Here is a 26,719-nt window from a genome sequence, read left to right as displayed (position 1 = left end):
ATCTGACAGCGTGGGAACCACAGCACTCTGACCCGTGGCAATTATCTTACAGTCGATCAGAGCCTGTTTTTGCTGCACTGTAATACAGATGATGTTAAACAACGGATATTCGGGCCCCCCATTCATCATTCATCACTGAGTTTGAACAGTTACTTTGTACCCACAGACTTATTTTAATATAAAATAATTATTATTAAACATATAGCAATATTAATATATTGATCATTGTAATTCAGTGCTTTATTTTCTGTTGCCTTAACCCTCACAACATTTGACGTACATGTACGTCATATGTCATGTCCCTGCCTTTCCCAACACATGACAGATGATTTAATCAGCCATCATGTGCCTTTAGCAGCTGGGGGTGGATCAGTGCTCATCCCATGGCGGTTAATCTGTTAAATCCCGCTGTTCATCTCTTACTGTTGGATTTAACATGCAGTGGCAGAAAGCGCATACATCCTGCCCATCGGCATGCCCAACACATGATTGTGGGGCACTGATGGGTTGTCATAACAGCGGGGGCCTACTGATGATCCCCGTGCCTGTCATTACGATCTTCCTATGGCTGGCTTTTATAAGAAATCGTGATTTCTCTCAAATATGACAGTGCTGATCAGACGATCTCAGATCTCCCAAAGGTGACTATTAAATACAGTGAACCGTAAAAAAAGGTTTTAAAAAAATGAAAAAAATAAAAACACAAAAGTTCAAATCCCCCCCTTTTGCTCCATTGAAAATAAAGCAATTAAAAAAAATACAAATTCACATGTTTGTTTTTTCTGCATTCAGAAATGTCCAATCTATCAAAATATAAAATAAATGAATCCAATCAGTAAACGGCGAAATGGAAAAGAAAGCAAAACTCCAGAATTACGTTTTTTTGGCTGCTTCATCATTGCAATAAAATGCAATTAGAGACAATCAAAATATCTTATCTACCCAAAAATGGTGTAATATTGACGTAGTTTCTTCATGGATCTTCAGGGCTTGAGAGATGGCGGATGTCTTTCATACCTGATAGAATGAGGTCTGGACCTCGACTCTTGACTGGCTCCGTCTGGGCTGACTGAGTCTTGACCGCTGCGTGTCTTCGGGGCTTGACCGGCGTAGTCTGGACTCTGGAACTTTCCTGATGCAGGTCTGGTCTTTGGGTCTTGACTGGCATTATCTGTATTCCAGGGTTCATCTGGGTTTTGCTTCCAGGTGTGAACCACAAGCCGTTAGTTCACACTTTCCGCACTGGCCTGACACCCTGGCCTCAGCGTCTCCCGTGACACACGTCCTGTCCAACCCTTCTCTTGACACCAAATCTTCTCCCGTTGTGGTGCACTGGCCCTTTATATCAGAGAACTGCGTTATCAAGGTCGCCTGACCCAGTGTTCCATCTAAACTCATCCCTCCTGAAACTATCACTTTTCCGGTTGGTTCCGTAGGGTCACGTTTCAACAGTAGATGGCAGTCCTCGTACGCAAATGCCATACAGTGCTGGGGATTCCTATCCTTTATTTCACACCCTCTTACACATACACATGATATATCCACCCTCTGGTAGAATGGGGTCCGCTGACTAATGATTCTGAAAACAAGGTGACTGCATCCAGCGAAGACTCAATGGAAAGGCGACTGTTCATATGTCGCATGTCTCTGCATGGAAAATATAGAAAAAAAAGAGTAAGACCAACATTTGTGGCCGAGTTTAGAAGGAATGTGGCTACTAGATTTAATAGTAAATGGATTTTGCCAAAAAGGACCTGTGGACTTCTCAATAAAACTGTAACTTGTAAGTACTGGTCTTTTGTTACAGTAGATACAGTTCATGCATTTTACTTCTGCTCCACACATTATCTTCACGCTATCTGAATAAAGACACGGTTTTTCTTCTGCTATTTGAGAGCATAAGAACACTGCGCCATTATCTAGAGGAAATGAACCTGGCTACTCACTGCTGATTCCATCTTTGCGGTGTCTTTGACTTCTCGTGTGAAGAATAGAAATGCAGCAAATGTTGGGAATCTCATGAATCATCTTGTTAGTAGCAAAAAAAGGCATGTAGACTGCAGGATCTGCCAAAGTGGAAGTTACATAGCAAGTGAAGCTCACTTTCAATTCAAGTAAATCCTAGAAGGACACAAATGAGGTCGATAAGAAAATGGATGTATTATACCACAAATATTACTCAGGATTTAGGAAGTGAAATAAAAAAATAATTCAGAAAAAAATGTAATTCCCCAATCAAAATACCACTCTAAAGAGCATTCTCTCCAAAAATAAAAAATAGCTCCAAAAAACCACATGTGGTCAGGCACGCCATTAGGGCAGCACAGGTAGTCCTGCTGTTAGGAGACTAATCAAATGTGTCCTAGGAGGGCTCCACCACAGTATCACTCGCCATGAAGTAGCCATACAATGAGACCTGCAATGACTCAATTTTAGGTCAAAATATTAGGCTCACTTATCGTATTTTATTGACACTACATGAACCTCAAAATAGCTAACTGTTTACCAAAAAATCTAGTATGGATCCCACAAGTATATGGGTCGCTATGTGTGAAAGGATAACAGTCTTTATACTGGAAATGCATTAGGTAATCCCTCTCCATAATGGAGTTCAATGTGACGAAGGAACTTAAGTACTACTGATGGAAGCCATAGCATGCCTCTTGTTTTCACTCATGTTTTTTAAAAGTCTGTTGAAATGTTTACACAATTAATGGTTAACCCATTGGGCTTCTCACTTTCCCTCTTACTGTATAGGATATCACCGGCCACTAATTAGTTGCGGTAGTGATGTTCCATCCAAGCTAAAAGGACAGTCTCCTCTCTCTCTTTTGTCTCAGATGGAACATCACCCCTGCAGCTAATCAGTGGCTGCTTATTGTTTGCAGTGGTCACCTGACATCACTTACTGGAAGAGGAAGACATTGAGAAAGAGGGACATGGGCACATAATATTGATAGGTTAGAGTTTGGATACAGTCATGGGAGATCCCTTCATTGACATGTGCACTATCACTTCTGGGATAAAACATAGATGAGGAAATATTATAACTAAGACATCGATATATAAAATTAAAAAAAAAAAATTCCTGTGTCCCTATCAATGAACAATTAGAGACATACATTGATTGGTTCACTATGTTTCTGATTGAGATCACTCTTATCAGGATGAATACGCCATTAGTTTCTCCAGGGCACAAGCAAGGATAAAACTATAGGTGTAACCCAACTGGGATCGGTCCACAACACACACACAATAGGATGGAAAAAGGAGGAACGACCTAACAATAGGGAACGAAGGATGGGGCACCTCCTAAACAACAACCTGTGCCTTTCCCTAAACTATCCTAATTCCCTATGTGGGTCCTTCCCCCTGCCGTCATCATGTGCCTAGCCCCTGTCACCTCACTATATCCTGGCTAGTGCACTGGCCACCAAGGACGCTAGCCTCACCACTGCAAATGGTATAAATACAGGGGTTAGAGAAAAGCACGAGACAGACAAGAAAAGGAACAACGAAAAACTTAGCTCAAGCTTCTGCTGCAAGCTCCACACAGCAGAGGATGCGAAACCAGGACCTCAAGCAGCTGATACACAGATTGCACTAGAGAGCTCCTAACTCCTAGGCTGGTCTCCAAAGAAAAACTCTATTACCAAAAGCTGATGCATCATGTGGCTATCTAAAGGATGGTGGGCGTGGTCATCACCCACATCAGCTGACCAGCAACAGAGCAGCTTCCAGCAAGGAAATTTACATTAACCCTTGCTGGCCCAAACGTAAAAACCATATTTAAATTAAAGCAGAACCACAGCTGTCACGACTCCAAAAATGAGCTGTGACAATAGGTCAATGAATAATCATGCTCTGCTGAATGTTTTCTGCTTTTTTCCTTTTCATATTTTGATTGTTGTTTGCTTTATATACAGAATATAATGGGGGTTTAATACAGTGAAAAACTTTTTGCCTTCCTGGGATGGCACACAATATACATCAACCATTATTTTGTTTCCTTTGTCTCTCTTTTTTTGTCAAAATATTTTTTTTTTCCTTACGCTGAACATTTTTTTTATGTGACCTGCCAGAGTCTGAGGGACCTTAAAGGTGCTTGTGTATCATAGAGAATCAATGTAAAACAGGTTGAATGTTCTATGAGTATTTAACAAACCATAGCCTATATAATAAAGATAGTTGTACAGTATGTTTGAATTATGGGCTAATAGTTAAATCAGTGCTTTCCATTAACTAACAGAGCTTTAAGACTTTGCAAAATCACTACACTTTACAAACAAGTAAGTACAGTGCAAACATTTTCGGCAAGTATGGAAAAATGGGTAATGGCGCAGTGGCCAATCAAGGAAAATTAGTGTAGCAGATGAAAAACAGATCATGTGTACTTTCCTTTGAAGTCAAAAGATGTCCAACAGTGCCACCAGCTCAGAACTGGCACCAACCAGTGGAACTCAGATTCATCCATCCACTCTTCAGAGAAGTCTGGCCAGAATAGGTCTTCATGGAAGAAATGAAGCCACAAACCAGACTTTTGACATGGAACTAAGGCCAAATAACTAAACTATGCACAAAAACATAGGATCTGGAGTGCAGAAAAATGGCAGCGGATGCTCTGGACTGCTGAGATAATGTTAAATAGTTGGTTGTCAAGGTACATTCCCACAATCAACATTTGTTCAGGCTTTCAAGCACCTAAGCTCACTTGCATTTTTGGCGCATTTTTGACACATGCAAAGAGATACAAATATATCTGAGAGATATATAATTAGTGCCGTGCATGTGTAGTTTACTGTACTTACATTAGCCAAATAAATTAAAATGATGTGGGTTCCCGCCATATTTTTAATAACCAGCCAAGGTAAAGCAGACAGATGTGGGCTTATGTTATCAGGCTAGGAAGGTCCCTGGTTATTGGGCCTTTCACAGCCTAAAAATACAAGCCCGCAGTTGCCTCAGAAGTAGCATATCACATTTGATACAATTGGTGCTTTGCCCAGCTCCTCCCGATTTCTCTGGTGCAGTGGCGATCAGGGTAACGGTAGTTGGGGTTGATGACAACTGTGATTTGACCGGGTCTTGCTACGTGCAGCGAGAACAAACGACGCTGATGAGCATTGTCATCAGTACATGGCACCTGTGAATAGCAGTCACTAAACTGCTATTCACAGTATCCAGAGACATCGGGGAACGTGGACTACATCAGAGCATCGTGGGAACATTTTTATCTTTTTCAAGTATCCCTTTCTGAACTACTATAGATTTGTTGGATTACAGTGGACCTGTATGGAATTTTTTTGTTTTCAATAAATTATTGAACAAAGGATAATGTGGGGGAGTCTTTATACCAATAAAGTGTTTTTTTTCTGTGTGTGTGTTTTTATTTTTGATTACTTGGCTGGTAATGGGGGTGTATGATAGACACCTCTCCATTACTAACCCCAGGGGTTGATGGCTGCTGTGACTATTGACAAAATCGTGAAGATCCTGGCAAAGCACCAGAATTTGCACATCTCATCCCAGACTGATAATATAGGCCTGCAGCTGTCTGCTTTAACTTGACTGGTTATCAAAAAATAGGGAGAACCTCACGTAATGTTTTTAAATTATTTATTTGGTTAAACCATGCTAAAAACACTTCTGTAAACACACTTACTTGTGGTTTTTTTTAACTGCTGATATACCGCATCTAATTCAAGTCTATGGGGAAATTCCACACAAAAGACTAAGCCTTCCAGCAAGAGAAATTGACATGCTGCAGCTCAGAAACCCACACCACAGGTGAGTTTACGCAGCGTAAACAATAATCACAGTGGACATGGGATTTATATTAATCCCATCTGCGATGTTTGTACTGTACAATGCAGTGTTTTGGAAGCAGCAAAAATATGTTGCGTCCAGAACAATAGTATTATTGATTGTGGGCAGACAGCCTAACAAAAGGCAGTTTGTTTGCCAAATGGTTGAAGACTGGTACAATAATGAGTACCTGCATGCAACTATCAGGAAGACGTCTGACTGGCTACAAAGGAAGACAGCACCAAGCATGCGGCCAAAGTTATTAAGAACTATCCTCAGTGTAAAGAATACTAAGTCCTAGAAGTGATGGATAAGACCCCACAGAGCCCAGATCTCAACATCATTGAGTTTGTCTGGGATTACATGAAGAGACAGAAGGATTTGCACAAATAAAATCCACAAAATCAGTGGTCAGATTTCCAAAATGTTTTGAATAACCTTCCTATTAATTTTAACCCCTTACCTACAATTGACGTAATATTCCGTCCATGTGACCATGGACCTAATTACCATGGACGGAATATTACGTCATCGCGATCAGCGGCGCCCACGTGGTGAGCGCCGCTGATCGCGGCCGAGTGTCAGCTAATTATCATAGCTGACACCCGGCACAATGTGTCAGGGGCGGTCACGGACCACCCCCGACACGTTAACCCCTTGCACACCGCGATCAAACGCGATCGCGGTGTACCGGGGGTTAAAGGGAAGCATCGGCAGGGAGGGGGCTCCCTCCGTGCTTCCCTGAGCCCCCCACGGCAGCGCAATGTGCAGCGCTGCTGCGGGGGGCTCCTTTCCTCCAGGCCCCCGAATCCAAGATGGCGACGGGGGCCTTCGGGGGCCTGACGAAGCTGGCTTCCTCAGTGCCTGCAAAGCGCAGGCATGAGGAAGCCTTCAGCAGTGCCTGTGTCAGATCGCTGATCTGTCACAGTGATCTGTGATGTGACAGATCAGCGATCTGTCACAGGACAGTGATGTCCCACCTGGGACAAGGTAATAAAGTAAAAAAAAAAAAAAAAAAAGTGTTAAAAGTAATTAAAAAAAAATCGCTAAATAAATTAGTAAAAAAAAAAAAAAATATTCCCCAATAAATCCATTTTTTCAAAATAAAAAAAAACAAAAACAATAAAAGTACACATATTTGGTATCGCCGCGTCCATAATGACCTGCCCTATAAAACTGTCCCATTAGTTAACCCCTTTATCGAACCCCTTAAAAAATAAAAATAAAAAACGAAGCAAAAAATAATGATTTATTATCATACCACCGAACAAAAAGTGCAATAACGCGCGATCAAAAAGACGCATATAAATATGCATGGTACCGCTGAAAACGTCATCTTGTCCCGCAAAAAACGAGCCGCCATACAGCATCATCCGCAAAAAATAAAAAAGTTATAGCTCGCAGAATAAAGCGATACAAAAATAATTATTTTTTATATAAAATTGTTTTCATTGCAAAAAACCGACAAAACATAAAAAAACGACCTAAATGAGGTATCGCTGTAACCGTACTGACCCGAAGAATAAAAACGCGTTACCAATTTTACCACACGCGGAACGGTGTAAACGCACCCCCCCAAAAGAAATTCATGAAACGCTGGTTTTTGTTCATTCTGCGCCCCAAAAATCGGAATAAAAAGCGATCAAAAAATGTCACGTGCCCGAAAATGGTACCAATAAAAACGTCAACTCGTCCCGCAAAAAATAAGACCTCACATGACTCGGTGGGTCAAAATACGGAAAAATTATAGCTCACAATATGTGGTGATGCAAAAACTATTTTTACAATAAAAAGCGTCTTTTAGCGTGCGACAGCCGCCAAACATAAAAACCGCCATAAATCGTAAATCAAACCCCTCGTTATCACCCCCTTAGTTAGGGAAAAATAATAAAACTAAAAGAAAATGTATTTATTTCCATTTTCCCGCTAGGGTTAGGGTTAGGGTAGGGTTAGGGTTAGGGCTAGGGTTAGGGTTAGGGCTAGGGTTAGGGCTAGGGTTAGGGCTAGGGCTAGGGTTAGGGCTAGGGCTCAGATTAGGGTTAGGGGTGTGTTGAGGTTAGGGTTGGAGTTATAATTGGGGGTTTCCACTGTTTGGGCACATCAGGTGCTCTCCAAAGGCAACATGGCGTCTGATCTCAATTCCAGCCAATTCTGCGTTGAAAAAGTCAAATGGTGCTCCTTCCCTTCCAAGCTCTGCCATGTGCCCAAAGAGTGTTTTACCCCCACATGTAGGGTATCAGCCTACTCAGGACAAATTACAAAACAACTTTTGGGGTCCAATTTCTCCTGTTACCCTTAGCGAAATAAAAAATTGGGGGCAAAAATATAATTTTGCGGAAAAAAATGTTTTTTTTATTTTCACGCCCAGGCGTTATAAACTTCTGTGAAGCACTTGGGGGTTCAAAGTGCTCTCCACACATCTAGATAAGCTCCGTGGGGGGTCTAGTTTCCAAAATGGGGTCACTTGTGGGGGGTTTCCACTGTTTAGGTACATCAGGGGCTCTCCAAACGCACATGACACCCGCAGACCAATCCATCAAAGTCTGCATTCCAAAACGTCACTACTTCCCTTCCGAGCCCCGACGTGTGCCCATACAGTAGTTTTCTCCCACATATGAGGTATCAGCGTACTCAGGACAAATTGGACAACAACTTTTGTGGTCCAATTTCTCCTGATACCCTTGGGAAAATAAAAAAATGGGGACTAAAAGATCATGTTTGTGGAAAAAATACGATTTTTTTATTTTCACGCCCGGACGTTATAAACTTCAGTGAAGCACTGGGGGGTTCAAAGTGCTCACCACACATCTAGATAAGTTCCTTGGGGGGTCTAGTTTCCAAAATGGTGTCATTTGTGGGGGGTTTCTACTGTTTTGGTACATCAGGGGTTTTCCAATCGCGACATGGTGTCCGATCTCAATTCTAGCCAAAAACGTCAAATGGCGCTGCTTCCCTTCCGAGCTCTGCTATGCGCCCAAATAGTCATTTACACCCACATATGGGGTATCAGCGTACTCAGGACAAATTGCACAATAACTTTTAGGGTCCTGTTACCCTTGGAAAAATAAAAATTGGGGGTGAAAAGATCATTTTTGTGGAAAAAATATGATTTTTTAATTGTACCGCTGTACGTTATAAACTTCTGTGAAGCCCTTGTGGGTTCAAAGTTCTCACCACATATCTAGATAAGTTCCTTGGGGGGTCTAGTTTCCAAAATGGGGTCACTTGGGGGGTTTCCACTGTTTAGGTACATCAGGGGCTCTCCAAACGCGACATGGTGTCCGATCTGAATTCCAGCCAATTTTGCATTGAAAAAGTCAAACAGCGCTCCTTCCCTACTGAGGTCTGCCATGCGCCGAAACAGTGGTTCCCCCCCACATATCAGGTATCAACGTACTCAGGACAAATTGCACAATAACTTTTGCAGTCCAATTTCTCCTGTTACCCTTGGTAAAATAAAGAAAATTGAACCTGAATTATTTTTTTTGTGAAAAAAAGTTAAATGTTCATTTTTTTTTTAATATTCAAAAAATTCCTGTGACGCACCTAAAGGGTTAATAAACTTCTTGAATGTGGTTTTAAGCACCTTAAGGGGTGCAGTTTTTAGAATGGTGTCACTTTTGGGTATTTTCTATCATATAGACCCCTCAAAGTGGCTTCAAATGTGAAGTGGTCCCTAAAAATAAAATGGTGTTGCAAAAATGAGAAATCGCTGGTCAATTTTTAACCCTTAGAACTTCCTAACAAAAAAAAATTTTGGTTCCAAAATTGTGCTGATGTAAAGTAAACATGTGGGAAATGTTATGTATTAAGTTTTTTGTGTGCCGTATCGCTGTGATTTAAGGGCATAAAAATTCAAAGTTGGAAAATTGCGAAATTTTCAAAATTTTCGCCAAATTTCCGTTTTTTTCACAATTAAACGCAAGTTATTTGAATGCAATTTTACCACTACCATGAAGTACAATATGTCACGAGAAAACAATGTCAGAATCACCAGGATCCATGAAAGAGTTCCAGAGTTATGACCTTATAAAGGTACAGTGGTCAGAATTGTAAAAATTGGCCCGGGAGTTAACGTGCAAACCACCCTTGGTAGTGAAGGGGTTAAAACTGTGTGTAAGTGCACATTGAAGAATTGATGCTGTTTTGAAGGCAACGGGTGGTCTACACCAAATATTGATTTGATTTAGATTCCTATTTTTGCTCACTCACTTTGTATTTTGTTAATTGCTAAAAATAAACGATTAACACTTCAATTTTGTGAAAACTTTTTTACTCTGCAGCATTTTTTCCACGCTTGCCTAAAACTTTTGCAAAGTGCTGTGCCTTTGTAGATGGAGGCCACCTTTTGAGGAAGATAATGGTTTGGTTAAATATCCAAAGCCATGTCGGAAGGCTCATTACATGGTTGAACATTGACCTACTTTCAAGAGTTGGCTTTAGAGAAAGCTTTTTTCCTTCTAATATAATAGCTAATTTGCAGAACTTCTTTCTCTGGAGGTGTTGCTTGATCTGTAAGTCTCCATACACCTTGGTGCTGTCCACAAGGAGAAACACAACTATAAGAAATAAATTCAGACAACAGTGGAATAATTTGGAGACTTCTTTAGGAAATGTGGCTCAAGATTTTAGATCAGCCCAAACAAAAAAAAAAAAATATGCAGGATTAGTTGTGGCTGCCATGAACTTGGAATTTACACCACAATGAAACAAAACAAAGAATTTATAAATATCAAACAATGTATTTTATACAGTGGGATTTTTGTACATGCCAACGATCCTGATGAGTTGGTGCTCCTTCAGTTCTTCTCGCAGTAAAACTAAATGACTCATCGTCTCGCCCAAATTCTGTCATTAAATGTGTTAACAGAACTTTTTCTAATACTTTTTATGATAGGCTCTCCAATCTTTATAGGGTATGTACACTTTTTCAGTCAATTTATTGAGCTGGTCTAATGATAAAATAATTCCTGCCGACCTATGTTTCTTAGTGGTTATAAAATAATCACTTGTAGTTGAATCCTGTGGTCATGTGTTACTCATGTTTCTCTTCTTACTAACCTACAGTTGTGTGAAAAAGTGTTTGCCCCATTCTTGTTTTCCTGTTTTTTTGCATGTTTGTCACACTTAAATGTTCCAGAATACCAAACAAATGTAAATATTAGACACAGACAACACAAGTAAATAAAAATGCAGTTTTTAAATGAAGGTCTTTAATATTAAGGGAAAAATAAATCCAAACCTACAGGGTCCTTTGTGAAAAATTAATCCCCTTCTCCCCCCCATTCTGCACGCTTAAAGCATATTGTGGTTTATCACATATTTGGGAAGCTGAGTTCAAATTCCCTAAGCACTCGCAGGCCTGATTGCTGCCACACCTGTTCTCAATCAAGAAATCACTTAAATGGGACCTGCCTGACAAAGTCAAATTGACCAAAAGTTCCTCAAAACCTAGACATCAAGGAAGTTCAGTCTGTAAAAGGGTAAAAAGCCATTTATCAAGCTTTGAAACTCCAGCGAACCACAGTGAGAGCCATTATCCACAAATGACGAAAACATGGAACAGTGGTGAACGTTCCCAGGAGTGGCTGGCTGACCAAAATTACCTATTTATTTTTCCCTTAAAAATAAAGACCTTCATTTAAAAACCGCATTTTTTGTTTACTTGTGTTATCTTTGTCTAATAATTAAATTTGTTTGGTGATCTGAAACATTTAAGTGTGACAAACATGCAAAAGAATTGGAAATCAGGAAGGGGGAAAACATTTTTTCACACCACTGTACGTGCAAAAGAAAATGTAATAGAATGGAGAAACACTGTCGGATTGTTTATCCTTTGTAACCATAGAGACACATAGTTGTGCAATGGAGCTGTATACGGAGAATGGTTTGAATTTTTTATATTAAAGCTAAGTTGTTTTATTTCATTCTTTTAAATGCAATGGAGCAACCTGAAACTGCAGATACCGTTGAGTTTGCATTTACCTGCCAATACGCCTGCATGATACATACATGTGTGACATCAGTGCTGCTCACCTCTGATGTGGCAGTGAGCAGTGTCGGATAGGCATACAGTATATAGCACATTTGCTGTGAAAATACATGCGAAAAATCTGCAGCAGAATATGCTAACAGCTAAGTAGATGAAATTTTTTTTGCATCAGAAATTTTCTGCGTGGAAATAGACATGAGTTATAGATTGTAAAATCTGCGATTTGTCAAATCATTCTGCCAGAAAATTAATAAAAGATTTTACTCTTTGCAAAGCAAAGAATGAAACATCTCACAAATCATAACAAAATCTGTAGTAAAACATGCATATAAAATGTATGGATTGTGTCACATAGAAGCCACATTTTTTTTTTATTTTTAATGGAATATTCAGTGTATTTTGTTTGGGAAATCTGCCATTTGTGCATGTGACTTTTTTTTTAACATTTTGTAAACTTTTTGTTAGTGGAATCTGCAGTGGATAGCCTTTAGACAAATCCGCCGTCTGTGCCTGTAAACTTAAAGAAGACCTCCCATGAACATTTTTTCCACCTAAACCTCTGTATAAAGTGTAGTGCTACTATATCAGTATGCTCATCTATTGTAATCTTCTTCAGTACCCAACGCTGTTCTGGTCCTCTTCTCGGTGACGTCACCGCTGTGCAGACTCTCCTGGTCACTCTGCGCTCTGCTTGACCCGGAATTGGCTTTACAACATGACCCTATAGAGTGATAAAACGAGGCTCCATGGACTTACACTGGAAAAGAGACTTCCAACTCATGCATAGAGAATAGAGTGACCTGTAGAGTCTGAAGAGCGATGACATCACTGTGAAGAGGAGCAGAACAGTGATGGATCCCAATGGTGATGAGTATATGAATACACTCACACTACACTACAGTATATACACATACACATGTTTAGGGGGCATGAACAGTTTCTTGGAGGGCTTTTACTCTTCCATATTCCCCAGGTGGTACTAGTAAGGCTGGGACTATATGGCGCCATATATATTGTAAGACATTGAGATCGCAATGTCCTATTGTGACGTTGTTTCTAATGTTATCCTATGATGTCTCTTTGCAACCTGGGACCAACACCGACTGTGGCACAGGGTCATAAATGTTTCCATATATGTTGGATTTTCGGATGGTGGTCACAAGTCGTACCCATCTCTCTTGTCGTAGACTTCAATACAAATCTCATGTTAGTGCAACTTGTTTGCAATTTGATTATTTTATTACAGCAAAAGTGAACAACTAAAATACTCTCGAGACAACAAGTTGTAGACAGGATGCACAAATATTTTTTGGTCACGTGACTTGCTACTTTCACGCAACAGCCTCAGCCTTATCCTCTCAGATGTCGTTGACCATGTCTTTCATTGGGTCCTTCTGAACGGTATCTATTAACACCCTCTCCAGGTCTTTTCACTTTTGCTTTTTTATTTCCATATTTTTCGCACCTCAGCAATGGTTATCATTATTCTCTTGACAGATTTTCACTGCCTTACCACCTTTCACACTGGGAATCTTTGAACGCTCCTGCAGCCAAGATAGCATGTTAAGATTTCCACAGCTCTACAAAATTACACAGAACGCAGATGGATTTAACACAAGGGTAAGTCTGACTCGCTTCTCTTGTTACAGGGCGTGAGTTTATTCTGCTACAGGTGATGGTGGCGCTTAGTTTTAAGTATGAAAAATTTTCTAAAAAGAAAAAATTAGTGATAAATAAGAAGACAATTGCTAAGTAGCTTTTATGTGGTCCCAAAATATACATCCAGGATGATGCGAAACGTTGAAATGTTTTATAGCCTCATTAATACATAAAGCCTCTCACATGAGAGAAAATGGACCGTTCTTCAGGTGCAGGATCCAGTTTTGATCCATTTTTGATCCATTTGTCCTTTTTTGACATCTGTGTAGTAAGTTTTATTGTGCCATTTGTGCTAATATGAGAATAGACCTGTTTCTGGAAGGTGCGGCAGCATACTCAGGTGACAGATTCACTGTAACGCTCTTGATATATCCAGTTTAGCAATTCCAACCACTTTGTACAAGTGGAAAGAAGGCATAATTATTTTTTTTATTTCACTGCCGGACTGATATCACTAATGTAAGTTCCCTGCTCCCAATCTTATACTTACCAGCCGCTGTCTTCTTCTATTCTTGGTGCCGCTCTCGTCATCTTTTGTAGGTTGTGACCTGCTGGATCGCTCCGGTTTTCACTGGGCGGACCGGAAGTTACAACTCTGTGAAAGTCTATCAGAGCCCAGAACGAGGCCTTCATAGACTTTTGCTGAGAGCTTGTGTTGTGATCAGTGAGTCTGACTTGTGGTCAGTCAGAAGTAGAGGTCACAAGGAGCCGTGATGGAAAGAGCACAACTTACAAGAGTAAGTTTATTACTATCGGCAGGGAACATGGATGAGTGATACCTAGAGTTGAGCGATACCGTCCGATACTTCAAAGTATCGTATCGGATGGTATCGGCCGATCTTTAAAAAAAGTATCGGTATCGCCGATTCCGATACCGGAAGTCCCATTCAAGTCTATGGGACTTCCGGTATCGGAATAAGAAAAACCCTTTCCTGCCCTTGTACAGCCTCTCTGGGGTCTGTACGGGCCTTTCGGGGGGCTGTGCCGGCCTGCCAGGGGGTCTGTGCAGGCTCCGGTGGTCTGTGCCGGCCTGCCGGTGGTCTGTGCAGGCTCCGGGGGGCTGTGCCGGCCTGCCGGTGGTCTGTGCAGGCTCCGGGGGGCTGTGCCGGCCTGCCGGGGGGCTGTGCCGGCCTGCCGGGGGGCTGTGCCGGCCTGCCGGGGGGCTGTGCAGGCTCCGGGGGGCTGTGCCGGCCTGCCGGGGGGCTGTGCCGGCCTGCCGGTGGTCTGTGCAGGCTCCGGGGGTCTGTGCAGGCATCGTCCGATGGGACTACAAGTCCCATCGGGCGATGCCTGCTACCATGACAGTGATTGACACATTAGCCAATGATGGGACAGTAGTAGTCCCATCATCCGGCTAATGTGTTAAATGTAAAAAAAAAAAAAAAATTACATGCTACATACATACAACATGCATACTACATACATGCTACATTCATACTACATACTACATACATGCTACATTCATACTACATAAATACTACATGCAACATACATGCTACATATATACTACATGCATGCTACATACATACTGCATGCTACATACATACCACATATATACTACATACATACTACATGCATGCTACATGCATGCTACATGCTACATACATAACACATATATACTACATGCATTCTACATACATACTACATGCTACATACTACATATATACTACATGCATGCTACATACTACATGCTACATACATACTACATATATACTACATGCATGCTACATACATACTGCATGCTACATGCATGCTACATACATACTACATACATGCTACATACATACTACATATATACTACATACATACTACATACATACTACATGCATGCTACATGCATGCTACATACATACCACATATATACTACATGCATGCTACATACATACTACATGCTACATACATACTACATGCTACATACATACTACATATATACTACATGCATGCTACATACATACTACATGCTACATACATACTACATATATACTACATGCATGCTACATACATACTACATGCTACATACATACTACATATATACTACATATATACTACATGCATGCTACATACTACATGCTACATACATACTACATATATACTACATGCATGCTACATACATACTACATGCATGCTACATACATACTACATGCTACATACATACCACATATATACTACATACATACAATACATTCATACAATACATACATAGACATACAGTACATATAACATAGAGTAACATACTTACCAATACTTGTCACATTGTTCCCCGAAGCCATTGTCTTTTCCGGGATAAATATTAACATAACAAACCACAAAAATACTCACCCACGATCCGAAGCAGTCCACGAGTGTGTCCCACGACGATCTTGGGTAGAGAACTGCAGCATCAGATGATGCTGCCGTTCTCTACGGGCTGCAGGAATCCAATGACGGAAGGTAGGTATCCTTCCGCACTGTATTCCTCCGCCACTTAAAAAAAAAAAAGTCCCTAGTCTCACTTTATGCCATTGCTGTGTGGGAAATTCCCACGCAGCAATGGCATAAAGTGAGACTAGGGACTTTTTTTTTTTTAAGTGGCGGAGGAATACAGTGCGGAAGGATACCTACCTTCCGTCATTGGATTCCTGCAGCCCGTAGAGAACGGCAGCATCATCTGATGCTGCAGTTCTCTACCCAAGATCGTCGTGGGACACACTCGTGGACTGCTTCGGATCGTGGGTGAGTATTTTTGTGGTTTGTTATGTTAATATTTATCCCGGAAAAGACAATGGCTTCGGGGAACAATGTGACAAGTATTGGTAAGTATGTTACTCTATGTTATATGTACTGTATGTCTATGTATGTATTGTATGAATGTATTGTATGTATGTAGTATATATGTGGTATGTATGTAGCATGTAGTATGTATGTAGCATGCATGTAGCATGTATGTAGTATGTATGTAGCATGCATGTAGTTTGTATGTAGTATGTATGTAGCATGCAGTATGTATGTAGCATGTATGTAGTATGTATGTAGTATATATGTAGTATGTATGTAGCATGCATGTAGTATGTATGTAGCATGCATGTAGTATGTATGTAGTATTTTTTTTTTTTTTAACATTTAACACATTAGCCGGATGATGGGACTACTACTGTCCCATCATTGGCTAATGTGTCAATCACTGTCATGGTAGCAGGCATCGCCCGATGGGACTTGTAGTCCCATCGGACGATGCTTGCACAGACCCCCGGACATCAGCACAGCCCCCCGGCAGGCCGGCACAGCCCCCCGGCAGGCCGGTACAGACCCCCACAGGGTGCACAGACCACCGGCAGGCCGGTACAGACCCCGGGCAGTCCACACAGCCCCCCGGCAGGCCGGCAGAGACCCCCGGAAGGCCCGAAATGACGGCGCATCATGATGCGCACACACCGCGCATCATGATGACGTCAGGCCGTCAATCAACTGAACTTCCGATTCCGATGCCGAATTCCGATATTGAAAAAATATCGGAAGTCGGTATCGGAATTCCGATACAGCAAGTATCGGCCGATACCCGATACTTGCGGTATCGGAATGCTCAACACTAGTGATACCACTCCAGGAGTGAAATTAAAAAAGAAACAAAAAAACGCTGGAGTGGCATCCCCCTGATAAAATAAAAAATATATATACTCGCCTCCCAGACAGATGCCGTATCAGATGACAGGACGTCATTGTTGCCACTACATTATGTCACGAGACTGCAGCAGCCAATCAATGGCCGCTTATCGGTTGTAGACTTCATTGATTCACCAATTCGGTAAGAGAAAAAAAGCTCTGATCTGCACTGCCCCCTAGTATAACATTGGGCCAAGTGCTGTCTGATAAGATATCAGAGAGCACTTGGTCATGTTATATGCTCATGTGTCCATTTTTCTATATATACAGGTAAGGAAGGGTGGAAGGGGATGTCAACTAAAGATGAATTAGCCTTTATGGTTAACGCTGTAAGGTTATGTGCCCATGTAGCGATTCTAAAGCAGAATAAACCTGAGCAGAATCGCACACCCTGCTCCCGGGAAAATGCATGCGTTTTTTGACGCGCTTTTGTAAGCGTTTTTGCATGCATTTTCCTAAGCGTTTTATGCCCATATCGATTCCGCAAAATTAATGAACATGCTGTGTTTTTAACCGCTAAGCGATTCCGCAGCGGTTAAAAACGCACCATTGGAACAACATGTGCGTTTTTCATTAAAAATCAATTGTATGCTTTTCTTAAGCGTTTCTGCAGCAGAATCGCTTGTCTAAGAGCGCTGCAGAAACGCTTAAAAAACGCTACGTGGGCACACAGCCTAAAGGGGAAAAAAATTGAAACTATAGAATTGCTAATTTTTGGTCATCGTACCTCCCCCCAAAATATAATAAAAATTGATCATAACTTCTTATGTACCCCAAATTTGTCCCAATAAAAACCACACAAAAGACAAGCCTCACACCGCTCCATGGATTACCAGGACTTTATTAGTGCACACTAAATACCATAAAAAAGACACCCAAAAGTTTTTTTTCCCATCTGTTTCAGTACATTTTATGGTAAAATGACAGGTGTCATTTAAAGTTACAAGTCGTCCTGCAAAAAAAAAAAAAAAAACCCTCATATGCCTGTCAATTGAAAAATAAAAAAAGTAATGATTCTTTGGAAAACTGGGAGGAAAAAAAAGGCAAATGCAAAAATCCCCTGGTCATAAAGTGGTTAAAGAATTTCCATATCTAGTATTGGTTTCTGCTGTATAATGGTTCCTCGGGCGTGAATGTTAACCTGGAATGTAAACTGATACAGAAAAATCTGTAATTTTCTTATCGTCTTTCTCTGGAACCAGAAAAACCATGTGGCTGAGCAATGGAACAGCGGCACGCTTGTGAAGTCTCTGGCAGGTGTTACACTTTACTGATATCATTATTGTCTGTTGTTTTAGGTTTTCTGGGGTCATTGTATCAACGCCTTGGTCCACTCGCTTATTCTCTTCTGGTTCCCGCTGAAAATGATGGAGCAGGGTAACTATTTTATCACTACACCTAATGGGACACAAGAATGAATTCTTACCAAGGGTGTTTGTGGATTTTATTAGCAGAAATAACTAAAAGAACCCAAGGTTACGGGAGGTTGCAGTCATTGTCTGTGATTGACAGGCTATTATGTGACTTTTTCCCCAGTTCCTTGACTCATCAATCACTCACCAGAATTGTCTTACATTTAACTTTTTGCACTTTGTTGACTTTCGGTACTTTCTTAAGTTTTAACTGTCGGGAAACTTTCCCTTCTCCTATTATTGAGGACGTTCCTTCCCTGGGACGAATGGAAGTAGTGTTATTATAGCCTTATAAAAGAGCAAATTGTATACTGAGTCCTGCGCAAAAACTCACAAAGTGACATAAATTGGGGGTTACTGAGCCAGTAGTTTATAGGGCAAAAATAAAATATATATATATATATATATATATATATATATATATATTTTTAGCAATGCTGACAAATGTCAAAGAATTGTTTTCTTCATATTCCTGTCCTATAAATCTTAACTCTGGAAATATATTATGGTAGAGGCTTTCTGTAGTAATGGGGTCACTGGTATAGCAGAGTGACAACCTCTATGGAAAGTGTAATGGCAACCATTTTTGTCAATTTTGACATCAACCCTAAAAATATTCTCTCACTTACTACCGCCGCTGGGCAAAGCACCAGAATTGGCGCATCTAATAGATAAGCCTTTTCTGGGGTGGCTGCGGGCTGCTATTTTTTGGGTGGGGGGCCAATATCCATGGCACCTTACCAGCCTGAGAATTTCAGCCCTCCGCTGTCTGCTTTAGCTTGGCTGGTTGTCAAAAATGGGGGGACCCCACGCTTTTTTGTAAACTATTTATTTGAATAATTAAAAAAAAGGAATGGGGACCCCTTTATTCTTGATAACCAGCCATGATAAGGCTGACATTGCAGCCCGCAGCTGTCAGTTTTGCCTGCTCTGGTTATCAAAAATAGAACAGACCCAATGTCTTTTTTTATTTATTTATTAATAGCACAGGCGCTGGCTGATGACTGCTCCCATCAGCGCCGCCTCCTCTCACTGTTATCAGCAACAACAGACATAGGCTGGTTCAAATAGTACTCTCACGCTGCCTCTGTGACTGGCTGTAAACTTTTTACCTCCGGTCACAGCTGCTGGCTCATGCTGACATCTGACAGCGTCAGAATCGCAGCTCTCTGACTGGCAGTTATAATCTTACCGCTGATCAGAGGCAGTATTTGCTGCGCTGTCATGGAGATGAGAACTTGGAAAACAACAGATGTTTGGGCCCCCCTATTCATCTAAATGGGGTCTGGGTTTGGGTACTGTTTTGATGCCCACACCGAACTTTTTTTAAATGTTTGGCCAGACCCGAACATCCAAGATTTCTCCCATCACTATTTGGAATCATTGTTTTGCTGAAATGTCCATCCTCATTTCATCTTCATCATCCTGATAGATGGCAGCAGATTTTTATCTAGAATGTCTCGGTGCATTTGTCCATTCATCCTTCCTTCAATTTATGAAGTTTGCCGGTGCCTTATTCTGAAGACAACCCCACACGATGTTTCCACCTCCAAACTTCACTGTTGATATGGTGTTTTTGAGGTGATATGTTGTCACAATCCATGTTTGGATTTGTGGCGGCTCTGATTCCTCTCAGTTTAAAACTTTTTTCCTTTCAGGCCATTGGGGGTTAATGTCAGTTTTTTCCCGCTGGCCTGCTGGTGTAATTGTATTGATGCTGGGTTTGCTGATGTTTGGTGACCACTCCCATAACCTTTAAAAGCTCACCTGATGCATCAGCTGACTGTGGGTTATACCGGTCCTTGTGGAGGCCAACTGAGCTGGAGACAAGAGCTTTCTGGTGCAGTGGTGCTTCAGATGATGCTGTGATCTGGTGCCTTACTCTGCTGTGCGGTGCATTGCAGCAGAGAAAGCCAAGTGTTGTATTTTTTTTACCCTGTCCCTTTTGGTGTCTGTCTTACCTTGCCTTGTGTTGTCTTAGTGCAGTGTTCTCACCTGCTAATTCCCTACTTAGGGAAAGGAGCAGGGCAAGTGAGGGTTTAGGTATCCTGGTCGGCGACGGGATGAAAGAACACGTATAGGGACGATAGTGAGATCAGGGCACATCCTTAGGTGAGTGCAGGAGGTGTCCATTCCCCCGTTCCCTATCATCAGGGCCTACTGCTGTTATTGTTTCCTTGGTGTTTCCTGGTGTGTTTTTTGTTTTGCCGTTTGGTCACCGACCAATCGTTGGGTCCGTGACATATGTAGTGCCTTTTGGTGTCCAAACATGTGTATTACGACATCCAAAGAGTTCAATTTTGGTCTATCTGACCAGACTATAATCTACAAGTATTTCACAGGCTTTTATAAATGTTATTGCGCAAACTTTAAACGCCCTTGAACATTATTTTTGCTCAGCAATGAAGTTTTACGTGGTCAGTGTGCATACAGGCCATGGAGGTTGAGTAAATTACTTATAGTTTTCTTTGAAACAATTGTACCTGGTATTTCTGTAGCTCTTCACGAGTAGTCCTTGGCTCTTGGACAACTCTGCTGATAATTCTTTTCACTCTTCTGTCTGAAATATTGTGTGGAACAATTGGTCATGGTCAGTTTATGGTGAAATGATGTTCTTTCCACGTCCAGATTACCACTCTAACAATGCTTACTGGAACTTAAGGCCCTGTCAGACACAGCGATCTCGCTAGCGAGATCGCTGATTTTGTGACACATCAGCGATCTCACCAGCGAGATCGCTGTGTGAGACGGGGATCAGCGACTGGCCCCCCTGCCGGTTATCGCTGATCATGCAGCATTGGCCAGGGCCATTTTTCGAATGCTGGTCTCCCGCTGGCCAGCGCGCATCACTGCATGTGGCAGCGAGAGACTAGCGATCAGCGACACTGGACGCTGGTTTCTAATGTAAACACCGGGTAATCAGGAGCCGCTGCTCATGGATAAACACTGTTTACCTTGGAAACCGGCGTACACGCTGGTTTCCAAGGTAAACAGCGGGTATCCAGGAGTCGCGCGGCTCTTAGATACCCGATGTTTACCTTGGAAACCAGCGTGTACGCCAGTTTCCAAGGTAAACAGCAGGTATCCAGGAGCCGCGTCTCCTGGATACCCGACGTTTACATAGAAACCTGCGTCCAGCGTCGCTGGTCCTGATCTCTGGGGCTGTCTATGTGACAGCTCACCAGCGATCAGCCTAACGATGTCACAGCGATCCCATCATGTCGGATCGTTGGTGAGATCGCTGGGACATCGTTATGTGTAACGGGGGCTTATGGTAGTTGAACAATTCATCTGTCAATGACATCAGTATGTTTTTCAACAATAAGGATGCAAAGGTCTTGAGGCAGTTCACTGGTTTTACCCATCATGAGTTGTTTCTTATGTGGCACCTTGGTAATGTGACACCTTTTTATAGGCCATCAGTTGAATTAGCTGATATTAATTTTCACTACGTGTCAAGATTGCTTTCTAATTACTGATAGATTTCAGCTGGTGTCATGACGTTCCTTGGCTTTTAGCAACTTTCTTGCTTCATGTGTTCAGTACTTTTTCCCTGTGTCATTTCTCACTATTACACATAACTTAATTTATGGACATCTACGATTTGATTTCTTTGCTTGTATGGATTGGATGGGTTGTTACTGACATCTGGTGAGAATTTCATGTCAATAGCACCTTTAGAAATATATTTCCTTAGACAATTGTTGACGTATTCACTACTTATTTCTCCTGCTGTATATATAAATATACAGTATATACATTTACATACATTTTCATAATAGTGCAGCCTCTGGTTGTATGCCATGAAGCAAAAAAAAATGCAAAAATCCCTGACTTATATTGCAAAAGGAGCCAAAATTTGCCTTGTTCAATGAATGGGAGTTTGTGGATCCATTTGTGTTACTTTACATTTCTACTACTACATTTTTTTATATTCACAAATGCAAGAGAGGGTGCACAAATCTTTTTATAAAACAGATGTTTTCTAAAGCAGGAACATTTTTGATCCTGGAAGATTGTATCATGATAAACATCACTTTTCTCAATGATTGTTGCTCCACTGAACTAAACCCTAAAAAGCATGAAGCATGAGCAGTGAGCGTTCCAACCAACGAAGCAGAGAGTTGGTTCAGCTGTGAATAAGGACTAGAGAATTAATATGAAACAAGTTCACCTCCTTACATCTGCCTGGTGAGGATCAAATAAAGTTCAGGTTTTTCTGAAGATCGGCGTTGGACATTTGGTAATTTTGTTCATCTGTTAGTTGGAACTGATCATTTATAAATTATCATCCTGAATTTATTAGGGCAGTGTTTTTCACAGACTGTACATCTCTTCTGTCCACAATATGGCTGCTGATGGAGGAACCTGTTATTGGACCAGACCATCAGCCTCCTCCAGTTGAAAAATAGCTTTCTTATGTGCCATGCTTTTCAATTGGAGGAGGCTGATGTACAAGTTTGCTCTTCCATCAGCAACCATTTCCATTTTGAGAACAGGGGAGCTGAGCATTCAGTGAGGACCTGCTTTAAAAGGCATAATTCTTTAAACATGGTTCAGCATGGGCAGTCCTACTTCCTAAGCCCAGCCCTCTCCTTTTGTCCCTCCCCTGAGGAATTTACTGCTTGGAAAGTATGAGTGGAAGTTGTCTCCAGTCTCTAACCAAATATGGAAATAGTGCCTGGAGCTATGACATCTTCCATTTTAAATATTTTTGAGCCATAAATGGAATTTTTTATTCAAGACCATATTTTTATTTGAAACCATATCTCATTTTAGATGATAAGAGTCGGCAAGAATATATCAACATATATTGGGACCATTGAAGCAGAGAGAGTTAGATGGGGCCCTAGGGAGACCGATAAATGAATAATCTGGAATTAATAGATGAAGTCAATGTGATACTCTGTTCTAGAGGTGAGCGTGATGTCCTACGTGTATCCGCACACAGGACGATTATCACTGCAATGAAGTGTTGAGTGTCAGCATCGCCGGTCTATGAACTCCGTTATTTCACTGATAGATTCATTGTTCTTTGCTTTACAACGTGTTTACTGATTTATGCATTTTGGATCAGGGTCCGCTTTTTATTAAAATACAACGCAAGATGAACTGTTTCTCCTGGAACAGCCATGCCAGCAACTTGGAAAGTTGTTTTAGAGGCTTGTATCATAGATCTCTGTCATCACGATAAATCAAACGCATTTAATCAGCGTATTGTTATTTGTGCTGCGTGGTCGCCTTATGCTGAATGCCATAAATCACCCTGTGATTCGCAGCCTGTGTCAAGGTAGTGACGTCAAAGGAACCGTAACACCAAAAGAACCGATCTTCTTGCCACGTCTACGTCATGTATTCACTTGAGAATGAGTAATGACATAGAATAAACAGAGACGGCTAGCCGAGCTAGTGAATACACTGTCAAAATACAACGGACTTTATAATTAATTAAAACACAAAACGCCGCTTCATTGATATTTCAGAATGTTCGGAATCTTCTAAAGTTGGGGCGTTTTAGCTGAGGACAAAACGAGGATTCATTTATAGGCGAGGTCTGGTTTAGAAAAATGATTTTCCAATACCCTTTTAGGAATTTTGAAGTTACTCGATAATAAGTTGCCCCTTTAAATTACGAAAACACTCTTAATTTCTTAAAGAGTAACCGTCGTTTTCGTCTTTATTTCATAAATCAATAGTACACATGAAAATAAGTATCTTTGTAATATATTGTATCTAAGAAATTGGCTTCTATTTCCTCCTTGGATTAATCTTTCAATCTTAATTCATGGGTAAAATCTGTTTCAATGGAATACAGATGTTCCCATCACTGAGATGAGCTATGACAGTTGGTGCTTATAACATTCTATGGATAAGAGGAGGGATCTAGAGGCAGACACAGACTTTCTGCTGCAAGTTCTCCTGAAACGACAGTTAGATTTTAAATTCTGATTGTTGTTTTAGGTGAACTTGCAGCAGAAAATTCTGAGTCTGCCCATAGCTCATTCCTCTGCCTTTTTCATCCATACAAAGTTATGAGCACCAACTGTCATCTCTCATCTCAGTGATGGGAAAATCTATATTCACTGAAGAAAAATTGCACCTGTGAATTGAGAATTTTGAGAATCAATGATCAGTCCTGGTGTAGAAAGAAGCAGATTTCTTTAATAAGATATATTACAAAGTTGCTTACAATGTTTCGTATAACTATTGAGTTATGGTAAAAGTTTAAACAGCGGTTATTCTTTATCTTCTCCATGATGTACAGTTACATCAGACTGATGATACAAGCTCAGCAGTTGTGCCTATATAATCAATGGTGGGAAGTCAGCTGGGGTGGACTCTTAGGCTTCTTTCACACATCTGGGTTTGTGTCTCCGGCGCCGTGCAGCGAAAAGCCGTAGGGGCGGATCCGGGATGTGCCGGAGACACAGGATGCCTGTGTGGCCGGATACGGTGGCGCCCACATTTAAAAGAGCAGCGCGAGACTCACAGTCTCTGCGCATGCGCTGTGAGAAAAACCGGTCCGGCGCTGTCAAAAAAATGTTGCAGCGAACGTTTTTTGCAGACGCCGGACAGCTACTTCTTGCCATATCCGGCAAAAACCGGATGCGCCGCATACCCATCCGGCACGGTGCAGCGACAATACAACTCTATGGGACAAAACCGGATCCGGTGTTCCAAATTTCACCGCATCGTGCCGGATTCAAAAAGCCGGATGTGTGAAAGCAGCTTTAGGCTGTGTGCCCACGTAGCGATTTTTAAGCATTTTTGCCGCGATTTTCGGCACGAAAACGCTTAAAAATCGTGTACAGAACGCCCCCCATGCATTCCTATGGCATTCCGCACATGCTGTGCTAATGCTGCGCTTTTTTCCGCGGCAGAATCGCATCGCGGAAAAAATCGCAGCATGCTCATTCTTTTGTGCGGAATCGCAAAGAATTGCCGCGATTCCGCACCCATAGGAATGCATGAGAATCGCTTACTTCCCGCATGTGGCTATGCCCACCATGCGGGAAGTAAGCGTCTCATGTGCGGTTGGTACCCACGGTGTGGAGGAGAGGAGACTGTCCTCCAGGACCTGGGTACCATACCCCTGTAAAAAAAAGAATAAAAAATAAAAAATCGGGGTATATTTACCTTCCGACATCCCGCGCTGCCATCCCGGCCTAAGCGTTCCCAGTAATGCATTGCGGCAAGGTCCTGTGATGACGTAATCTCGTGTGACTCTAGCGGTCTCGCGAGATCGCTATAGCAACGCGAGACTATGTCATCACAGGTCTCGCAAGGCATTACTGGGAACGCTGAGGCCCGGGATGGCAGCGCGGGACGCCTGAAGGTAAATATACACCGATTTTTTTATTTTTTTTTAGCATTTTAACATTCTATCTTTTACTATTGATGCTGCATAGGCGGCCTCAATAGTAAAAACCTGGTCACACTCGTCAAACACTATGTTTGACGAGTGTGACCAACCTGTCAATCACTTTCCAAGCGATGCTTCAAATCGCTTGGAAAGTGCTTGAATATCACATGCGAAAATCGCGATCATAATCGCGGTAAAATCGCGCGGAAAAAAACGCGCGATTTCTGGGAAGGAGTCCGGTTTTTAGTGAGCATTTTAAAACGCTACGTGGGCACATAGCCTTATTGTAATGAGCAGAATCAAAGATCCTGGTCATTTAAAGGAAACTTGTTGAATTTAATATGCAATCTGTCAGCAACACATCACAGAGCAGGAGAAGCTGAGCAGATCAACTAATAGTTCTGTGGACATTAATTCTGTATAATTTATGTATCTGAAGCTCTGCTCATTTTGGACCTTGGAGTTCAGTGGTTGGTTTCACTCAGTGATTGACTCTTGCTGTCAATCACTGTTTTGATCCTCCCAGTGGACTCCTAGACAGATCAGAGTCTATTCGGTGAACGGGAGGGCTTTGGCAATTGGCGAGTATTACTTCTTGAGGTTTATAGAATTCCAAGCTGTTACTTAAAAATGTAGGCGACTGTACAACTTCTTTAAGGGGTTATGAAAACCAACCATTTCCATATGACCCATCAGGACTCCAAGACTCCCCTGCTTACAATGCTCCTCTATTATTGGCAATGAAAACCTTCGAACAAAGAGCTGCTTTTGTGGACCCAGTTCATACATGTCCTGTATAACATGAACTATCCTTTTTTAAGGGAGCCTGTCGTTACATAATGACTGTTC

At 41.5% G+C, this 26,719-nt stretch overlaps 1 protein-coding gene across 1 annotated transcript in view; it reads left to right on the top strand.

Moving 5' to 3' along the window:
- The window catches only part of ATP8A2 (ATPase phospholipid transporting 8A2), a 1,255,085-nt gene that overhangs the window by 934,659 nt on the left and 293,707 nt on the right, over nucleotides 1-26,719 (top strand). The window contains exons 29-30 of the mRNA XM_073583121.1: nucleotides 13,295-13,417; nucleotides 18,394-18,472. Of these exons, the coding sequence (XP_073439222.1) occupies nucleotides 13,295-13,417; nucleotides 18,394-18,472 (202 nt within the window). The remainder of the gene's footprint in view (nucleotides 1-13,294; nucleotides 13,418-18,393; nucleotides 18,473-26,719) is intronic.

This window comes from Dendrobates tinctorius, unplaced genomic scaffold (genome assembly GCF_039654945.1).
Source record: "Dendrobates tinctorius isolate UK_male_01 unplaced genomic scaffold, ASM3965494v1 ptg000075l, whole genome shotgun sequence".
NCBI classification, from domain to species: Eukaryota; Metazoa; Chordata; class Amphibia; order Anura; family Dendrobatidae; genus Dendrobates; species Dendrobates tinctorius.
This window is presented reverse-complemented; position numbering and strand designations above follow the sequence as displayed.